The 15,385-nt window shown below is 46.1% G+C and overlaps 1 protein-coding gene across 1 annotated transcript in view; it reads right to left on the reverse strand.

Moving 5' to 3' along the window:
- KIF18A (kinesin family member 18A) overlaps positions 1-15,385 on the reverse strand; it is a 131,245-nt gene that overhangs the window by 34,744 nt on the left and 81,116 nt on the right. The window contains 1 exon segment of the mRNA XM_039537087.1: positions 6,585-6,823. Within this exon segment, the coding sequence (XP_039393021.1) occupies positions 6,585-6,823 (239 nt within the window).

The following is a 15,385-nucleotide window of genomic DNA, read 5'->3' on the forward strand; positions in this document are numbered from 1 at the left end:
TCCAACCTAAACCTCCCCCACTGCAACTTGAGACCATTACTCCTTGTTCTGCCATCTGCTACCACTGAGAACAGTCTAGATCCATCCTCTTTGGAACCCCCTTTCAGGTAGTTGAAAGCAGCTATCAATCCCCCCTCATTCTTCTCTTCTGCAGACTGAACAATCCCATGCCCTCTTATTGCAATGCTTCAACTGCTTTAGATTGCTAGGTAGCATGATTATAATGTGAAAAGTGTCACAACAGAGTTTAATTCTATCATTTTAAGCATACCATTTTAGTTCCACATGACAGCTATTTTATAAATTAATGCTACAGAAGCATCAAGTATTAATTTTCAATTTTTTAAAATGATAGCTTTCTTATTGTTTGTTGAATATATCAGCCATTGACGCTACCTTAATTTGACGGTAAACTTTAAAAAAGTTTCAGATTTCCATTTTCTTAATAGACTGTAAGTAAAAGGACAATGTTGTAAAAAAGAAAACATTTTCCTGCCTGGTGTTTTATGATGTGAAAAAGTCAGCAATTTCCTTTGTGGCCACAGACATTGTTTTTCTATACTATTTCAGTTTTACACCTACGCTGACCATAATTACTTGTAGATAGCTAGAGTGACATATTTAGAACTTTCATTAATGGATAATGAATGATAATTAGAATCTTCTTAGTTCAATCAAACAAATGTAATAACTTTATAAACATATAGTGAAAAGGAAGTTATATTTCCCTAATATATCTTAATATATGATCCATGAGTGCTGGCACAGCATGATTAGCATATTTAGTCATAATAGTATTTCATTTCTGCAGGAAGACATTTATAATACCCCACCCCCCCAAAATGCTCATTCTTTGAAAGCTATCCATATTTAGACGCAAGAGTAGTAAATTACATCTACTAACAAGCTGACCTAATACACACCCTTCCTGTTGGCCTCCCCAGACTCATAATACTTTATTAAAGCATACTGTATACATAATTCAATTTAATGTGAATGAAACACTTTATTACCACCAATTAACTTCTCCAAAAACAAAGCATTTAAAAACAAAACTTCAGAAACATTCAAGAGGAAATACATATTTATGAAATACTGTAGATTTTAAAATTAATTCTCTCAACTTATGAATGAAATTAAAAATAAAAATCAAGTGCCAAAAAATGAACAGTTATGTTTTACTGTTGACAAGTAAAGTCCATGCAATTATGTTGCATGTGAAATATGGATTTTAAAATAAGGAATAATGACCACTGTGTAACAGGTGGTCAGTGTTGTTCAGTCTTGATGCAAAAGCCTATTTCCTTTCCAACATCTTGAACATATTATGAACTAAAATAAAATAATCAATGTAGCAAATACATCTGTATAAATCTTTCTTTATATTTGTTTACTAAAGATCTTAGTCAGGTCAGGTATTGCTAAATGATTGCCAAGCATTCTTTTGAAATGACTTTTGGGAAAAAATTAATTAGTTCTGAGAAAACTTATTTTGGGGGGTCTTTAAAAAATAAGAAAAAACACTGCATCCTTCCCATTTCTGTCTCACCATTTTGTTCCCTCTTTAGTATAGAGAGAATCATGTTTTTCTATGCTAATATTGTTCTCTAACCTACTTTTTGTTTCTTAGAAGCTTTGGTATCTACGTTTTGTGACAAAAAGATTGTCTCCTCAAGCCTCAGCTTGGAACAAAATTCGTGACAAAGTTAAATCTGTAGAAGCTTTTGAAAGCATAGCCATTCCTAAATAATTTTACCTTTCTGAACAGGTCTTTTAAACACAAATGCAGTACAGGCCAAAAAGAGGAAGAGCCATCTTCATGAATTTTAGAACTATGCAGTGAAAGTGCAGGACAGACAATCTACTTTTCAGACAGGAGAGTAATAAAACACTCTGATGGGTGGTGCTCACAGGCAGTGTAGCCTAATGGTTAGGGCACAAGATCTCTACTCACCTCACCTCCAATTTCTCTCATTGTCCACTATCATGTCCTGTGGCGGATTGTCTTTTGGTGAGTGTCACCCTGATCCTCCGGTCAGGTCTCCAATGAGATGCATCACTCTCAGGGTAACAGAGTCTGAAGGAAGATATTGGGTCTCACAGCCTCCCAAAGGAAAGGGGGGTGGGAGAGGACCTTCAGTCTGTTTAGTGACCCCTGAGGATACTTAGTTCCAGCTTGCAAAGCCTTTACCTTCTCTGGGTTTCCCCAACAGAGAGTCTGGAAGAGAGGGTTTTCATGCCCTCTGTAACAAGGTAGTTGGTAGGAAGCCCACTAATTGGTAGGGCTCTGGGCCCAGGCCATCTGAGAAGCAACAATGTCCAACACCCAGGAGCACCTTAAGGCTACCTCCTGGGCCACTTCCTACCACTCGTTACCCCAGCAAAGTCTTAGTTTGACACAGTAACAAAGAAAAGGTGAAGAGCTCAACCTTCAGCCCCTCTGGGCTCAGCAGGCTGGCTTTCTTCCAGAGAAAGGTTTCTGTAGCATTCCTTTTCAGGAGCTTTCAGGGTAAGTCTCTCTCCTTGCCCTGTCAGGCCCCTTCTGTGCTGTCAGCCTCCCTTTTAAACTCCACCTCCAGCTGGAGCATGCACTGCAGGAGGGGATGGACAAGGCAGCCTGGGCCCCAAGTTGCTCCTTAACCCCTTCAGTTCTGGTGTAGGGTTTATACATTCCACCGCAAAAAGTAACTCATTTCCTTCCAAACACTGCATTTTCCCATATGCATCAGGAAATGCCTGAGGTATTTGGAATATTTATTAAATTTAAAAAGGAAAATAGGCAATATAGGCCCGATGGTTTCAAATATGGGGACATTTTAAGCAATGTATCATTACTGTACCAGGTAATAGTGGAACCATTAAAAAAGAAAACCATTCAAGAGAAGGCTTCTTTTTTGAAGGGTCACTCTCAACTTAAGTTATATGCTCTCACCATTCCTCTTAGTACCATCTCAAGTAAAAATATCAAAAATTGGATGTCACTTTTTGCGCTCTGTGTACATTTAGGATTTCTTTCAGCATAGACAACGAAAATCAATTAAGTTATTTTTAATTTATTTATCTTATCAGAGGGGTAGCTGTGTTAGTCTGGATCTGTAAAAGCAGCAAAGAATCCTGTGGCACCTTATAGACTAACAGACGTTTTGGAGCATGAGCTTTTGTGGGTGAATACCCACTTCGTTGGATGCAAGTCGGATGGCTTGCATCCGATGAAGTGGGTATTCACCCACGAAAGCTCATGCTCCAAAACGTCTGTTAGTCTATAAGGTGCCACAGGATTCTTTGCTGCTTTTACAATTTATTTATAGTTAATTTAACTTTCAGGTTCTTAATACAGCAATGATTGGCAGTTTTATGTCATATTTTGTGGCTTGACTAATTTTTTAAGCTTTTGTAGAACAGTGCCTAACTGCTAAGCTTTAGATAGTATATAAATAATCAGAAGAAAGAGCCCATTAAAACGTGTGGATCATCGTGCTATGAAGAAAAATCATTTCAGGAGAGGCTGCCAACAACTTAGCTGCTCAGGGGAGAGAGTATGGTTCTTGGTGAAGAATAAAAATCTCCAGTAGTCTGGAAAGGAAACTGGGGACATCTCCTACAAGCTTTACATCATAGTTACATAACTAATCAACTCTCAAGAGGAAACGAAAAGAGTGCATGCTTAGCCAAATGAGCTATGTGAAAAACATGTGTTGCTGGAACTGATTGCCTTTCAGGGCAATGCTACAAAACTCTTCCATTAAGAAGGCAGTTGTTTCTTCCATGATTTGCATGGAGTCTACAGAAAAGCACTGAACAAGATCTACCTGGGAGTTTCCAGGTCAAGTACCAGGTCTGCATGAAAAAAGTTAAGATTGGTGTAAAAAAGCATCACCTCAACTGAAACAAGTGGTTTGCATTCGCATAGGTAAACCTGTAATCCAACAACAGAAGTGGGCTATGTTCACCAAGGAACACTTGAAGACTTTGAACAGTAGACAAATTGAGAATGGGGAATCATCCTCAACTAATCCAAACACAATCCCTTTGAGCAGTGTGAAAACCTGAAGTCTATCCTTATGATTTTGGTTCAAAAGCATGAATGGGTTTGAATTCAATAAGAGCAGGATCAAACTCTAAATGTATATTTAACGCCGACAGCCCCGGTGTTGGTGAGCGGGATTGAATCTGGGATTTGTGAAACTAAACGAATGAGCCTATACTACATGAGCTAACAGCCACATAGCTCTTAGCTAAGGCTGTGGCGGACTCACTAATCTCTAAGTGGTTTCGGTGCCACCAAAGGGGGACAGAGCACCACACCCAGGAAGTGTGTGGGTTACACACAGGATTCGTAGAGAGGTGGATGAAACAGAAGTAGACATGTTTTGTTCCATATGGGAAAAGTGTTTAGCTTGACATGGTAGAGAGGCAGGGAATAGAAGTTACAAAAAATGACAGGTGATGAGTTTTGTTAGATTTCAGCTGTCATAAATACTCTGAACACTTACTTGCATATCCATACATCACCAACACAAAAAAAGCAACTTTTCCAGATATATACATGTAAGGCTTGTAACAGCTGTATCCACCTCTTATTTTAAAAAAATAAAAACGTTTCACGGACCATTTACATGAAACACTTGCAAAGCTAATTTTAATTACATTGTTATTTAAACTAAAAACAAGAAAAAGTAGGCAAAACCACTTATTTATATGTAGAGTGAAACATCATATTTTAGTTTGTAATGAGAAGAGAGCCAGTTTTCATAACCAGAAACTCCAGCCCTCACCTTGAAAATGCTGTGGTTCAGAAGAGTGCACTCAGATGATAGTTATGAAAAGTTTAAATGAGTTTATCCCACCAAAACAGATTTAGTAGGACTATAAGTAGACCAAAACCTCCACACAATAGAACAAAACTGGTTATTGTTAAGGCTATGAGTCTATCACAGCGGTCATGGATTCCGTGACTTTCTGTGACCTCCATGACTTTTGCAGCGGCCAGCAGCAGCAGTTTGGGTGTGTGGGAGGGGGCTCAGGGCTAGGGACAGGGACTTGGAGAGCGTGGGTGGCTCCCCAGATCCCAATGGCATGGCTCTCCTGCAGCTCCTAGGCGGCAGAGGAGGCCCACACCGTATGCTGCTCGCAGGCCTCTCAGCTCCCATTGGATACGGCTCCTGGCCAATGGGAGCTGCGACAGCCAGCACTAGTGGCGGGAGCAGCCGAGCCCCTGCCTCTGCCACCTAGGAGCTGTAGAGACGTGGAGCCGAATAGGAAGCCCTGACAATCCCCTCCCCAAGTACCAGCGGGGGTCCCGGGCCATGCACCGTGGTCTGACATCCTCTCCTCCAGTACCAGCAGGGGTCCTGGGCCACATCTCCCAGCACTTGGCGCGCCCCTAGACTACTCCCTCCCCCCAAGAACTCGCAGCCCCCTGCCCAAGTTTTAGTAAGGGCAGGTATTTTTAGTAAAAGTCATCGACAGGTCACAGGCCCATGAATTTTTGTTTATGGCCAGTGATCTGTCCATGACTTTTACTAAAAATACCTGTGACTAAAACGTAGCCTTAGCTATTGTCACATTTGACTATTATTAAAAAAAAACCCTGCCTTTTATATGTCTCTTGACTGTTTACAGATATCTTTCATAAATTTCAATGGACAATCACTAAGGTTAGAGGACACTCGAACAGCTGAGAGAAAAAGACATTTGATACAAGTGGAGAGAAGGTACCCATAGAGTTAAAGATGAGTATGTAAATATGGTGGGCTTTAGGATCTGCTTTTCATAGATTATAAAGTTAATGTTGCATCATTCAAACTGCTTGATCAGCGATTAAGTTTTCATGTCTGATTCCTCTCTGCTCTATCCGATTTGTTGGAAGTTTATTATTTTTTTATAAGTAAAAGAAAGAAGAAATATATGCAATTAAAATTAAAAAAAAAAACCAAACCCTAAGTGACCTGTCAAGAAATTGCCGAAGTTCCACCAACTTTAGCAATACCTGCAAAATGCCTGATTCATGTCACCAAACAGCCAGACTAAGAGGGGCATTTGGCAAGTTAACTCAATATTCTCCTCTAGGCTTCCCAAAATGCCCAAACCTACTGACCATTGGTTTACATCCAGATAGGACATCCCAGAGTTCACTGTGTAGATTATACCACAATTATGGAAATTCAGTCAGATTAAAGGAAGATTAATCTGAACAATCCAAGGGTGCCACTATATCTACTTAAATCCAGGCAAAAACTGAAACCAGATGCTTAGACATAATGGACGGTCCATCTTCTAGCAGACATGGCATTCTGAGGCAGGTTTGAGGGCGAGGGGAATTGTCTTTCCTCCATATACATTTTCTATGTATCCACAACAGTATCTGATTCATGACCACCATTTTGCACCAAAAGTTTGGATTGTGTTTGCAAGATTTTTTTGGGGATAGATGGCAATTTAACAGACACAGTTCACATAAAAAATGCAGGCACTGCCAATCTATATTGCCAAATATTAATGTAAGTAATCTATCCATATAAATCATAGCTTTTTGGGAAAACATTGCATATTATTCTCATTAGAAAATTTAATTATATACTTACGGCAAGGTGTATTTGGATTGCTTGCAAGTTGTGGAAATGCCAGGATAACAGACATCTCTGGTTGATCATTTTGTTTAGGTTCCTCTTCAACAGGTTGGTCAGCCCAAACTACTGTTTTTGGTCTCTGAATCAGCTGTTCAACCTCCTTGAAGTTAGCCTCAATGACAGCATTTGCCAGCCCAGCTTCTTTTAAGGTGAAGTACTGTTTTCTTAGAACTGGAAGCAAAGCATTTAGAACTCTACAAACAAACAAAAAACCCCAGACAAAGATCATTTTAAATGAAAGTTTTAGTCTAGTCAACAGTAACCTAGCTATGAACTACAACTGTTAGAACATAAAAACTACTATTAACTGAACCCCTGCAAGTTTCTCTCCTTCCTCTGCAGATTGCGGCCCGGGTCACTTGCAGGTTTAAACTATAGAGTGGGTGGGCAAGATTCTGTGGCCTGCAATATGCAGCAGGTAAGACTAGTTCATCACATTGGTTCCTTCTGGCCTTAAAGCCTATTGTTGATTTAGTAGTCTTATTGTATGATTCAATTTGAAAGAAGCGTAATCAACTTCTGAAAAGTACTAAACCCCATGCAGAAATCACTGCTAATTTTGGTGGTGGTCTCTTCCCTGAACTATTAAATATGATGTATATGAAAATTCTTTATCATCCTAGTAAGTAATATTTTCATAACACTGTGCAATACACCAAAACATGAAAAATAGCACACAAGTATGGTTGATATATTTTGATAATATTAAAGATATTATTAGAGATCTGTAAAAGCAGCAAAGAGTCTGTATTCACCCATGAAAGCTCATGCTCCAAAACTTCTGTTAGTCTATAAGGTGCCACAGGACTCTTTGCTGCTTTTACAGATCCAGACTAACACGGCTACCCCTCTGATACTATTTATTTTTTTCAATTATATAGATAATCAACACAGACTTTTTTTCAATTCAATTATTTTTCCATCAGGCACCAAAGTGGTCGTGGTCACTTTTTATACAGCATCCAAAACGTGGGCCAGAGTTCCAGTTTCAGGTTTGCAAGTTTGTGTGGCTTATTCAGCACTTGTATTGTTTGCAGTAATGGCATTTAACATGTATAGTTGATTTTAAAAAATCTGCTCAAAGCATCTAACTTTCTTGAATCCCATTAGCTGTATAACAGCTTCTGTGTAACAAAATTAGACTTTGCTTATCATTAAAAGCCATTTAAGTCTAAGGGTATGTCAACATAGCAAAAGCTGTGCACAGGCTAGCCTACCTTAACTAGCTTGAATCCAGCTAGCGTGGTTAACAATAGCAGTGGAGACAGCACAGCATAGGCAGTACGAGCCCGGCATGAATCCTGGTTACATATTCTACTCGATAGCCTGTGCTACACTGTCTCCACTGCTACTGTTACTTGAGATAGCTGGAGTCAAGCGAGCTCAGGTAGGTTAGCCTACGACACAGCAAAAACTGATCAATATACCTTAACATTGATGTTTATAATCTCCCTGTGCTTTTTTGTTTGGTATACATATGGAAATTATATCAGCATCCTCTATGAAGTCTATGGGTACCACTGCAGTCTGCACCTACGGTCCCCTGGTCTCTGAAATGCTTCCAGTTCCACGCACAGGGCCTGTTAGGCAGGCAGAACTGCAGGGTCTCAATGCGTGGATGAGACGATGGTATAGGGAGGAGGGGTTTAGATTTATTAGGAACTGGGGAAACTTTTGGGAAAGGAGGAGCCTATACAGGAAGGATGGGCTCCACCTAAACCAAAATGTAACCAGATTGCTGGTGCTTAAAAATTAAAAAGGTTGTAGAGCAGTTTTTAAACTAAAGGCTGGGGGAAAGCTGACAGATGCAGAGGAGCATGTGGTTTGAACATCCCTTAGAGGAGGATCTATAAATGGAGATTCGTTATGTCCTAATAAGGAGGAGAGGATGGAAAATGATCAAATACAGGTAGGATCTGATGAAAAATAGTCAAAAGAAAAAAAAAGTCCCATTCAATTACATCATGTAATGACAGACAGCTAAAAAGTGACAAGTTTTAAAATGCTCATATAACAATGCTAGAAGTCTAAATAATAAGATGGGTGAACTAGAGTGACTCGTCTTAAATTAGGATATTGATATAAGAGGCATCACAGAAACTTGGTAAAATGAGGATAATCAATGGGACACAGTAATACCAGGGTACAAAACACATCGGAAGGACAGAACAGGTCATGCTAGTGGAGGAGTGGAACTATATGTGAAAGAAAGCGTAAAATCAAATGAAGTAAAAATCTGAAATGAACCAAACTGTACCACAGAATCTCTATGAATAGTAATTCCATGCTTGTATAATAAAACTATAGCAGTAGGGATATATTACAGACCACCTGACCAGGATGATGACAGTGACTGTGAAATGCTCAGGGAGATTAGAGAAGTTATTAAAATAAAAAACTCAAGGGATTTCAACTATCCCCATATTGATTTGTACATATCACCTCAGGAAGGGATGCAGAGATAAAGTTTCTTGACACCTTAAATGACAGCTTCTTGGAGCAGCTAGTCCTGGAACCCACAAGAGGAGAGGCAATTCTTGATTTATTCCAAAGTGGAGCACAGGATCAGGTCCAAGAGGTGAATATAGCTGGACCGCTTGGTAATAGTGACCATAATATAATAAAATGCAACACTCCTGTGGCGGGGAAAACACCACAAAGGCCCAACATTGTAGCATTTAATTTCAGAAAGGGGAACTACACAAAAATGAGGAGGTTAGTTAAACAGAAATTAAAAGGTACAGCACCTAAAGTAAAATCCTTGCAAGCTGCATGGAAACTTTTTAAAGACATCACAATAGAGGCTCAACTTAAATGTAACCCCAAATTAAAAAACATATTAAGAGAACCAAAAAAAGTTAAATCCTAGTGAGGAAAATAGAAAGGAGCATAAACTCTGGCAAATGAAGTTTAAAAATATAATTAGTAAGGGCAAAAAAGAATCTGAAGAACAGCTAGCCAAAGACTCAAAAAGTAATATCAACATTTTTTTTAAATACATCAGAAGCAGGAAGCCTGCTAAACAACCAGTGGGGTCTCTGGATGATCGAGATGCTAAAGGAGCACTCAAGGACGATAAGGCCATGGAGGAGAAACTAAATGAATTCTTTGCATCGGTCTTCACAGTTGAGGATGTGAGGGAGATTCCCAAACCTGAGCCATTCTTTTTAGGTGACAGATCTGAGGAACTGTCCCAAATTGAGGTGTCATTAGATGAGGTTTTGGAACAAATTGATAAATTAAACAGTAATACGTCACCAAGACCAAATGGTATTCACCCAAGAGTTCTGAAGGAACTCAAATGTGAAATTGCTGGACTACTAACTGTCATTTGTAACCTATCATTTAAATCAGCTTCTGTACCAAAATGACTGGAGGATAGCTAATATGATGCCAAGTTTTGAAAGAGGCTCCAGCGGTGATCCTGGCAATTACAGACCTGTAAGCCTGACTTCAGTACTAGGCAAACTGGTTGAAACTATAGTAAAGAGCAAAATTGTCAGACACATAGATGAACATAATTTGTTGGGGAATAGTCAACATGGCTTTTGTAAAGAGAAATCATGCCTCACCAATCTACTAGAATTCATTGAGGGGGTCAACATGCATGTGAACAAGGGGGATCCAGTGAATATAGTGTATTTAGATTATCAGAAAGCCTTTGACAAGGTCCCTCACCAAAGGCTCTTAAGCAAAGTAAGCTATCATGGGATAAGAGGAAAGGTTCTCTCATGGATTGGTAACTGGTTTAAAGATAGGAAAAGACGGTTACTCACCTGTAGTAACTGGTGTTCTTCGAGATGTGTTGCTCCTATCCATTCCATGTAGGTGTGCGCGCCACGCGTGCACGGTTCTTCGGAACATTTTTACCCTAGCAACACCGGCGGGCCGGCTGGGCGCCCCCTGGAGTGGCGCCGCTATGGCGCTGTATATATACCCCAGCCGGCCCGTCCGCTCCTCAGTTCCTTCTTGCCGGCTATTCCGACAGTGGGGAAGGAGGGCGGGTCTGGAATGGATAGGAGCAACACATCTCGAAGAACACCAGTTACTACAGGTGAGTAACCGTCTTTTCTTCTTCGAGTGATTGCTCCTATGCATTCCATGTAGGTGATTCCCAAGCCTTACCTAGGCGGTGGGGTCGGAATGAGACGTGGCGGAGTGTAATACCGCATAGCCGAAGGCTGCGTCATCCCGAGACTGCTGCACCAACGCGTAGTGGGAAGCGAAGGTGTGGACTGAAGACCAGGTAGCCGCTCTGCAGATGTCCTGGATGGGAACGTGGGCCAGGAAGGCGGCCAACGAGGCATGCGCCCTCGTCGAGTGTGCGGTGAGGCGGCACGGGGGGACGCGAGCAAGCTCGTAGCACGCTCGTATACAGGACGTCACCCAGGATGAAATCCGCTGCGAGGAAACCGGCTCGCCTTTCATACGCTCAGCAATTGCCACGAAGAGCTGGGAGGAATGCCGGAAGGACTTCGTCCGGTCGATGTAAAAGGCGAGGGCCCTACGGACATCCAGGGTGTGGAGCTGCCGTTCATGAGGTGAGGCGTGCGGCTTTGGAAATAAAACCGGGAGGAAGATCTCCTGATTAAGATGGAAGGCCGACACCACCTTGGGGAGGAAGGCCGGATGCGGTCGAAGCTGCACTTTGTCCCCGTGGAAGACGGTATATGGGGGACCTGCTGTCAGGGCGCGGAGTTCCGAGACTCGTCTGGCGGATGTGATCGCCACGAGGAAGGCCGTCTTCCAGGTAAGATGGAGCAGAGAGCACGTGGCCAGGGGCTCGAAGGGCGGGCCCATCATCTGGGCGAGGACCAGGTTCAGGTCCCAAGTCGGAGCAGGCGGACGCACCTGAGGGTAGAGACGGTCTAACCCTTTAAGGAAGCGGGCTACCATCGGGTTGGAGAAGACGGAGCGCCCTCCTACAGCGGGCCGGAAGGCTGACAGAGCCGCCAGGTGCACCCTCAGGGACGAGATCGCGAGACCTTGACCTTTCAGGTACCAGAGGTAATCGAGGACGGTCTGGATGGGGGCCGAGAATGGGTTAAGACTTCGCTGGTCGCACCATAGCGCAAAGCGTTTCCACTTTGCGAGGTAGGTAGACCGCGTCGACGGCTTCCTGCTTTCCAGCAGAACTTGCTGCACTGCAGCCGAACATCCCCTCTCTGCGTCGGTCAACCACTCAGGAACCAAGCTGTAAGATGCAGCGACTGCAGGTTCGGGTGACAAAGTCTGCCGAGGTCCTGAGTGATGAGGTCCGGCCATAGCGGAAGGGGAATGGGTTCCCGAACCGACAGCTCGAGCAGCAGGGTATACCAATGCTGCCTCGGCCAGGCCGGAGCGACGAGTATTACGCGGGCCCTGTCTCTCCGAAGCTTGAGTAATACTCGGTGGACGAGCGGAAAGCGGGGAATGCGTAGAGGAGAGGCTCCATCCATGGCAGGAGAAACGCATCCGAGAGGGAGCCTGGAGCTTGACCCTGGAAGGAGCAAAACCTGTGGCACTTCCTGTTGGCCCGGGAGGCGAAGAGGTCTATCTGGGGAAACCCCCACCTCTGGAAGATTGTGTAAGCCACATCTGGGCGAAGGGACCACTCGTGGGAGGCGAAGGACCTGCTCAAACGGTCCGCCAACGTGTTCTGTACCCCCGGTAGAAAAAACGCTTCGAGGCGAATCGAGTGGGTCACGCAAAGGTCCCAGAGGAGCATCGCCTCCTTGCAAAGCGGGGAGGACCGAGCTCCGCCCTGCTTGTTGACATAGAACATGGCTGTGGTGTTGTCCGTGTACACCGCTGCACAGCGACCCTGAAGGTGGGTCCGAAAGGCAAGACACGCCAGACGGATCGCTCTCAGCTCCCGGACGTTGATATGGAGGGAGAGCTCCTGGGCTGACCAGAGACCTTGGGTGTGCAGGTCTCCTATGTGAGCCCCCCAACCCAGCGCCGACGCGTCTGTGGTCAGGGTGATCGACGGGCGAGGAGGGCGGAACGGAACCCCTGCGCAGACTGTCTCCGGATCCAGCCACCAGGTGAGTGACTGAAGAGCGGGACTCGGCACCACCACCACCATGTCCAGTGGGTCGCGCTGAGGGCGGTACACCGAAGCCAGCCACATTTGGAACGGGCGCAGTCGCAGCCTTGCGTGCGCGGTCACAAACGTACACGCTGCCATGTGACCCAGAAGACGAAGGCAGCACCGCACTGTTGTTGTCGGAAAGGCCTGAAGTGTTCGTATCAGGGATGCCAACGTGTCGTGTCGGCCCCGAGGGAGGCAGGCCCTGCCAGAGTGGAGTCGAGGACGGCTCCTATGAATTCCACTCTTTGTGTTGGAACTAGGTGGGACTTGTCGGTGTTGACAAGCAGGCCAAGAGACCGAAACAGACACAGAATCTCGGATACCTGAGCCGCCACCTGCTCTTGGGTACGGCCACGAATCAGCCAGTCGTCGAGGTACGGGTACACGTGAATCCGACGACGACGGAGGGCCGCAGCTACGACCGCCATGCATTTGGTGAATACCCGTGGTGCGGTGGAGAGGCCGAAGGGTAACACCGCAAACTGGTAGTGGGCCTCGTTGACCATAAAGCGCAGGTAGCGTCTGTGGGGGGGGTAAATTGCCACATGAAAGTAAGCATCCTTCATGTCGAGGGCGGCAAACCAGTCTCCTGGATCCAAAGAAGGGATAATGGTCCCCAAAGTTACCATCCGAAACTTAAAGAATCCTGTGGCACCTTATAGACTAACAGACGTTTTGCAGCATGAGCTTTCGTGGGTGAATACCCACTTCTTCAGATGCAAGCTCATCCGAAACTTGAGCTTGCAGAGGTATTTGTTCAGCTCTCGGAGGTCCAAGGTGGGGCGAAGACCCCCTTTCGCCTTGGGGATGAGAAAATATCTGGAGTAGAATCCCCTGCCCCGCCTGCTGGGAGGCACCTCCTCGATGGCACCCACGCTCAGAGACTGGACCTCCTGTAAGAGGACTTGCTCGTGAGAGGGGTCCCTGAAGAGGGACGGGGAGGGTGGGTGGGAGGGAGGGGGCGAAGTAAACTGTAGGTGGTAGCCGTGCTGGATGGTGTTGAGCACCCAGCCGTCTGATGTTACCGAATACCACGCCTGGAGGAAGCGGGAAAGGCGATTCGAAAATAACGGGGATGGATCCTGAGGGGAGAGTGGTGCGCCGTCCTCGGGCGTCCCGTCAAAAGGCCGGCTTGGGACCTTGAGGAGCCTTGGACGAGCCTTGAGATTGGTTGCGCCGCCCGCCTGACGGTCTGCGGCGGAATGGGGCCCTGCGATTGTTAAATGGCCGAGACCTGGCCTGCGGTCCGGGCCGATAGGGCTGTTGGCGGAACGGACGCCTCTGAGTGGCTGGTGTATGCATCCCCAAAGTACGGATTGCCACTCGTCCGTCCTTGAGGGTCTGAATTCTCTAATCAGTTTTTTCCGAGAACAGGCCCTGTGTTTCAAAGGGGAGGTCCTGGAGGGTATATTGTACCTCCGGTGGCAGAGTGGATGACTGTAGCCACGCGATGCGTCGCATGGTTACACCGGACACCACAGTCCTGGCCCCCGAGTCCGCTGAGTCGACCGCAGCCTTAATCAAGGTCCTGGAGGCCAACTTGCCTTCTTCCAGAAGCGCCGAGAATTCCCGGCGGGAGTCTTGTGGGGTCAGCTCCGCGAACTTTCCCAGGCAACCCAGGATGTTAAAGGTATACCGGGAGAGCAGGGCCATTTGATTAGCGATGCGGAGTTGGAGACCGCCCACGGAGTAAATTTTTCGTCCCAGTAAGTCCATGCGCCTGGACTCCTTAGACTTCGGCGCAGCGGCAGGCTGTCCGTTACGCTCCCGGTCGTTAACGGATTGGACCACCAACGAGTCCGGAGTCGGGTGGACATAAAGGTATTCGTACCCTGTTGGTGGTACCGAATACTTCCTCTCCACGCCACGTGCCGTGGGAGGGACGGAGGAGGGCGACTGCCAGATGGCGGCATTGTTCCGCTGGATTGTGCGGATAAATGGCAGCGCTACTCTTACGGGGGCGTCTGCTCCCACTACGTCCGTGATGGGATCATCGACCTCCTGGACCTCCTCGATTGGCAGGTTGATAGCTTTCGCTACCCGCCGAAGAAGGTCCTGGTGCGCTTTGAGGTCTATCGGTGGGGGCTCTGCTGGCGACGCCCCCGCCACCGCCTCGTCGGGAGAGGAGGATGAGGAGTGACCAGGCAGCACCTCTTCAGGAGCTGGCTGCGCGTCTGGTCTGTCTGGTGCCAGCGTCTCATGCCCCAACGGTGTATCACGGGGGGCAGACTGCGGCGTGGGAGACGGGGGTGGCCTGCTCACCGTGGCCTCCGGCACCGAGCGCACCGAACCAGGCTGTCTCGGTGGAAGGGGAGGCCCCTGCTCATGATGGGCCCAGGGTACCCAAAACCCCCATTGCTGAGGTCCATGGTCTGGCGGAATAGACCCCGCTCTGAAGTCCACCGCGCTGCCCTCCGGAGAAGCAACTGAGGGCTCCCTCGAAGGCCAGGGAGGGGCTGTAGCGGTACCCGGGTGAACATCCGGTGCCGGGATAAACTGTCTCTCCGGTGCCGGTGGACGGTGCCGGTCGTCATGCTTGATCGGCGAACGGGACCTTCGTGAAGCGCGGTACCAGGAGCTCGACCGGCGGCGCCGAGAGACTGACCTCGAGCGCGATCGGCGGCGCCTTGAGCGGCTGCGCGAATCGCGATAACGTCCGCGATGTCTGGAGCCGGACCGTGTG

The sequence above is a fragment of the Mauremys reevesii genome, linkage group 4, assembly GCF_016161935.1.
Source record: "Mauremys reevesii isolate NIE-2019 linkage group 4, ASM1616193v1, whole genome shotgun sequence".
Classification (NCBI taxonomy): Eukaryota; Metazoa; Chordata; order Testudines; family Geoemydidae; genus Mauremys; species Mauremys reevesii.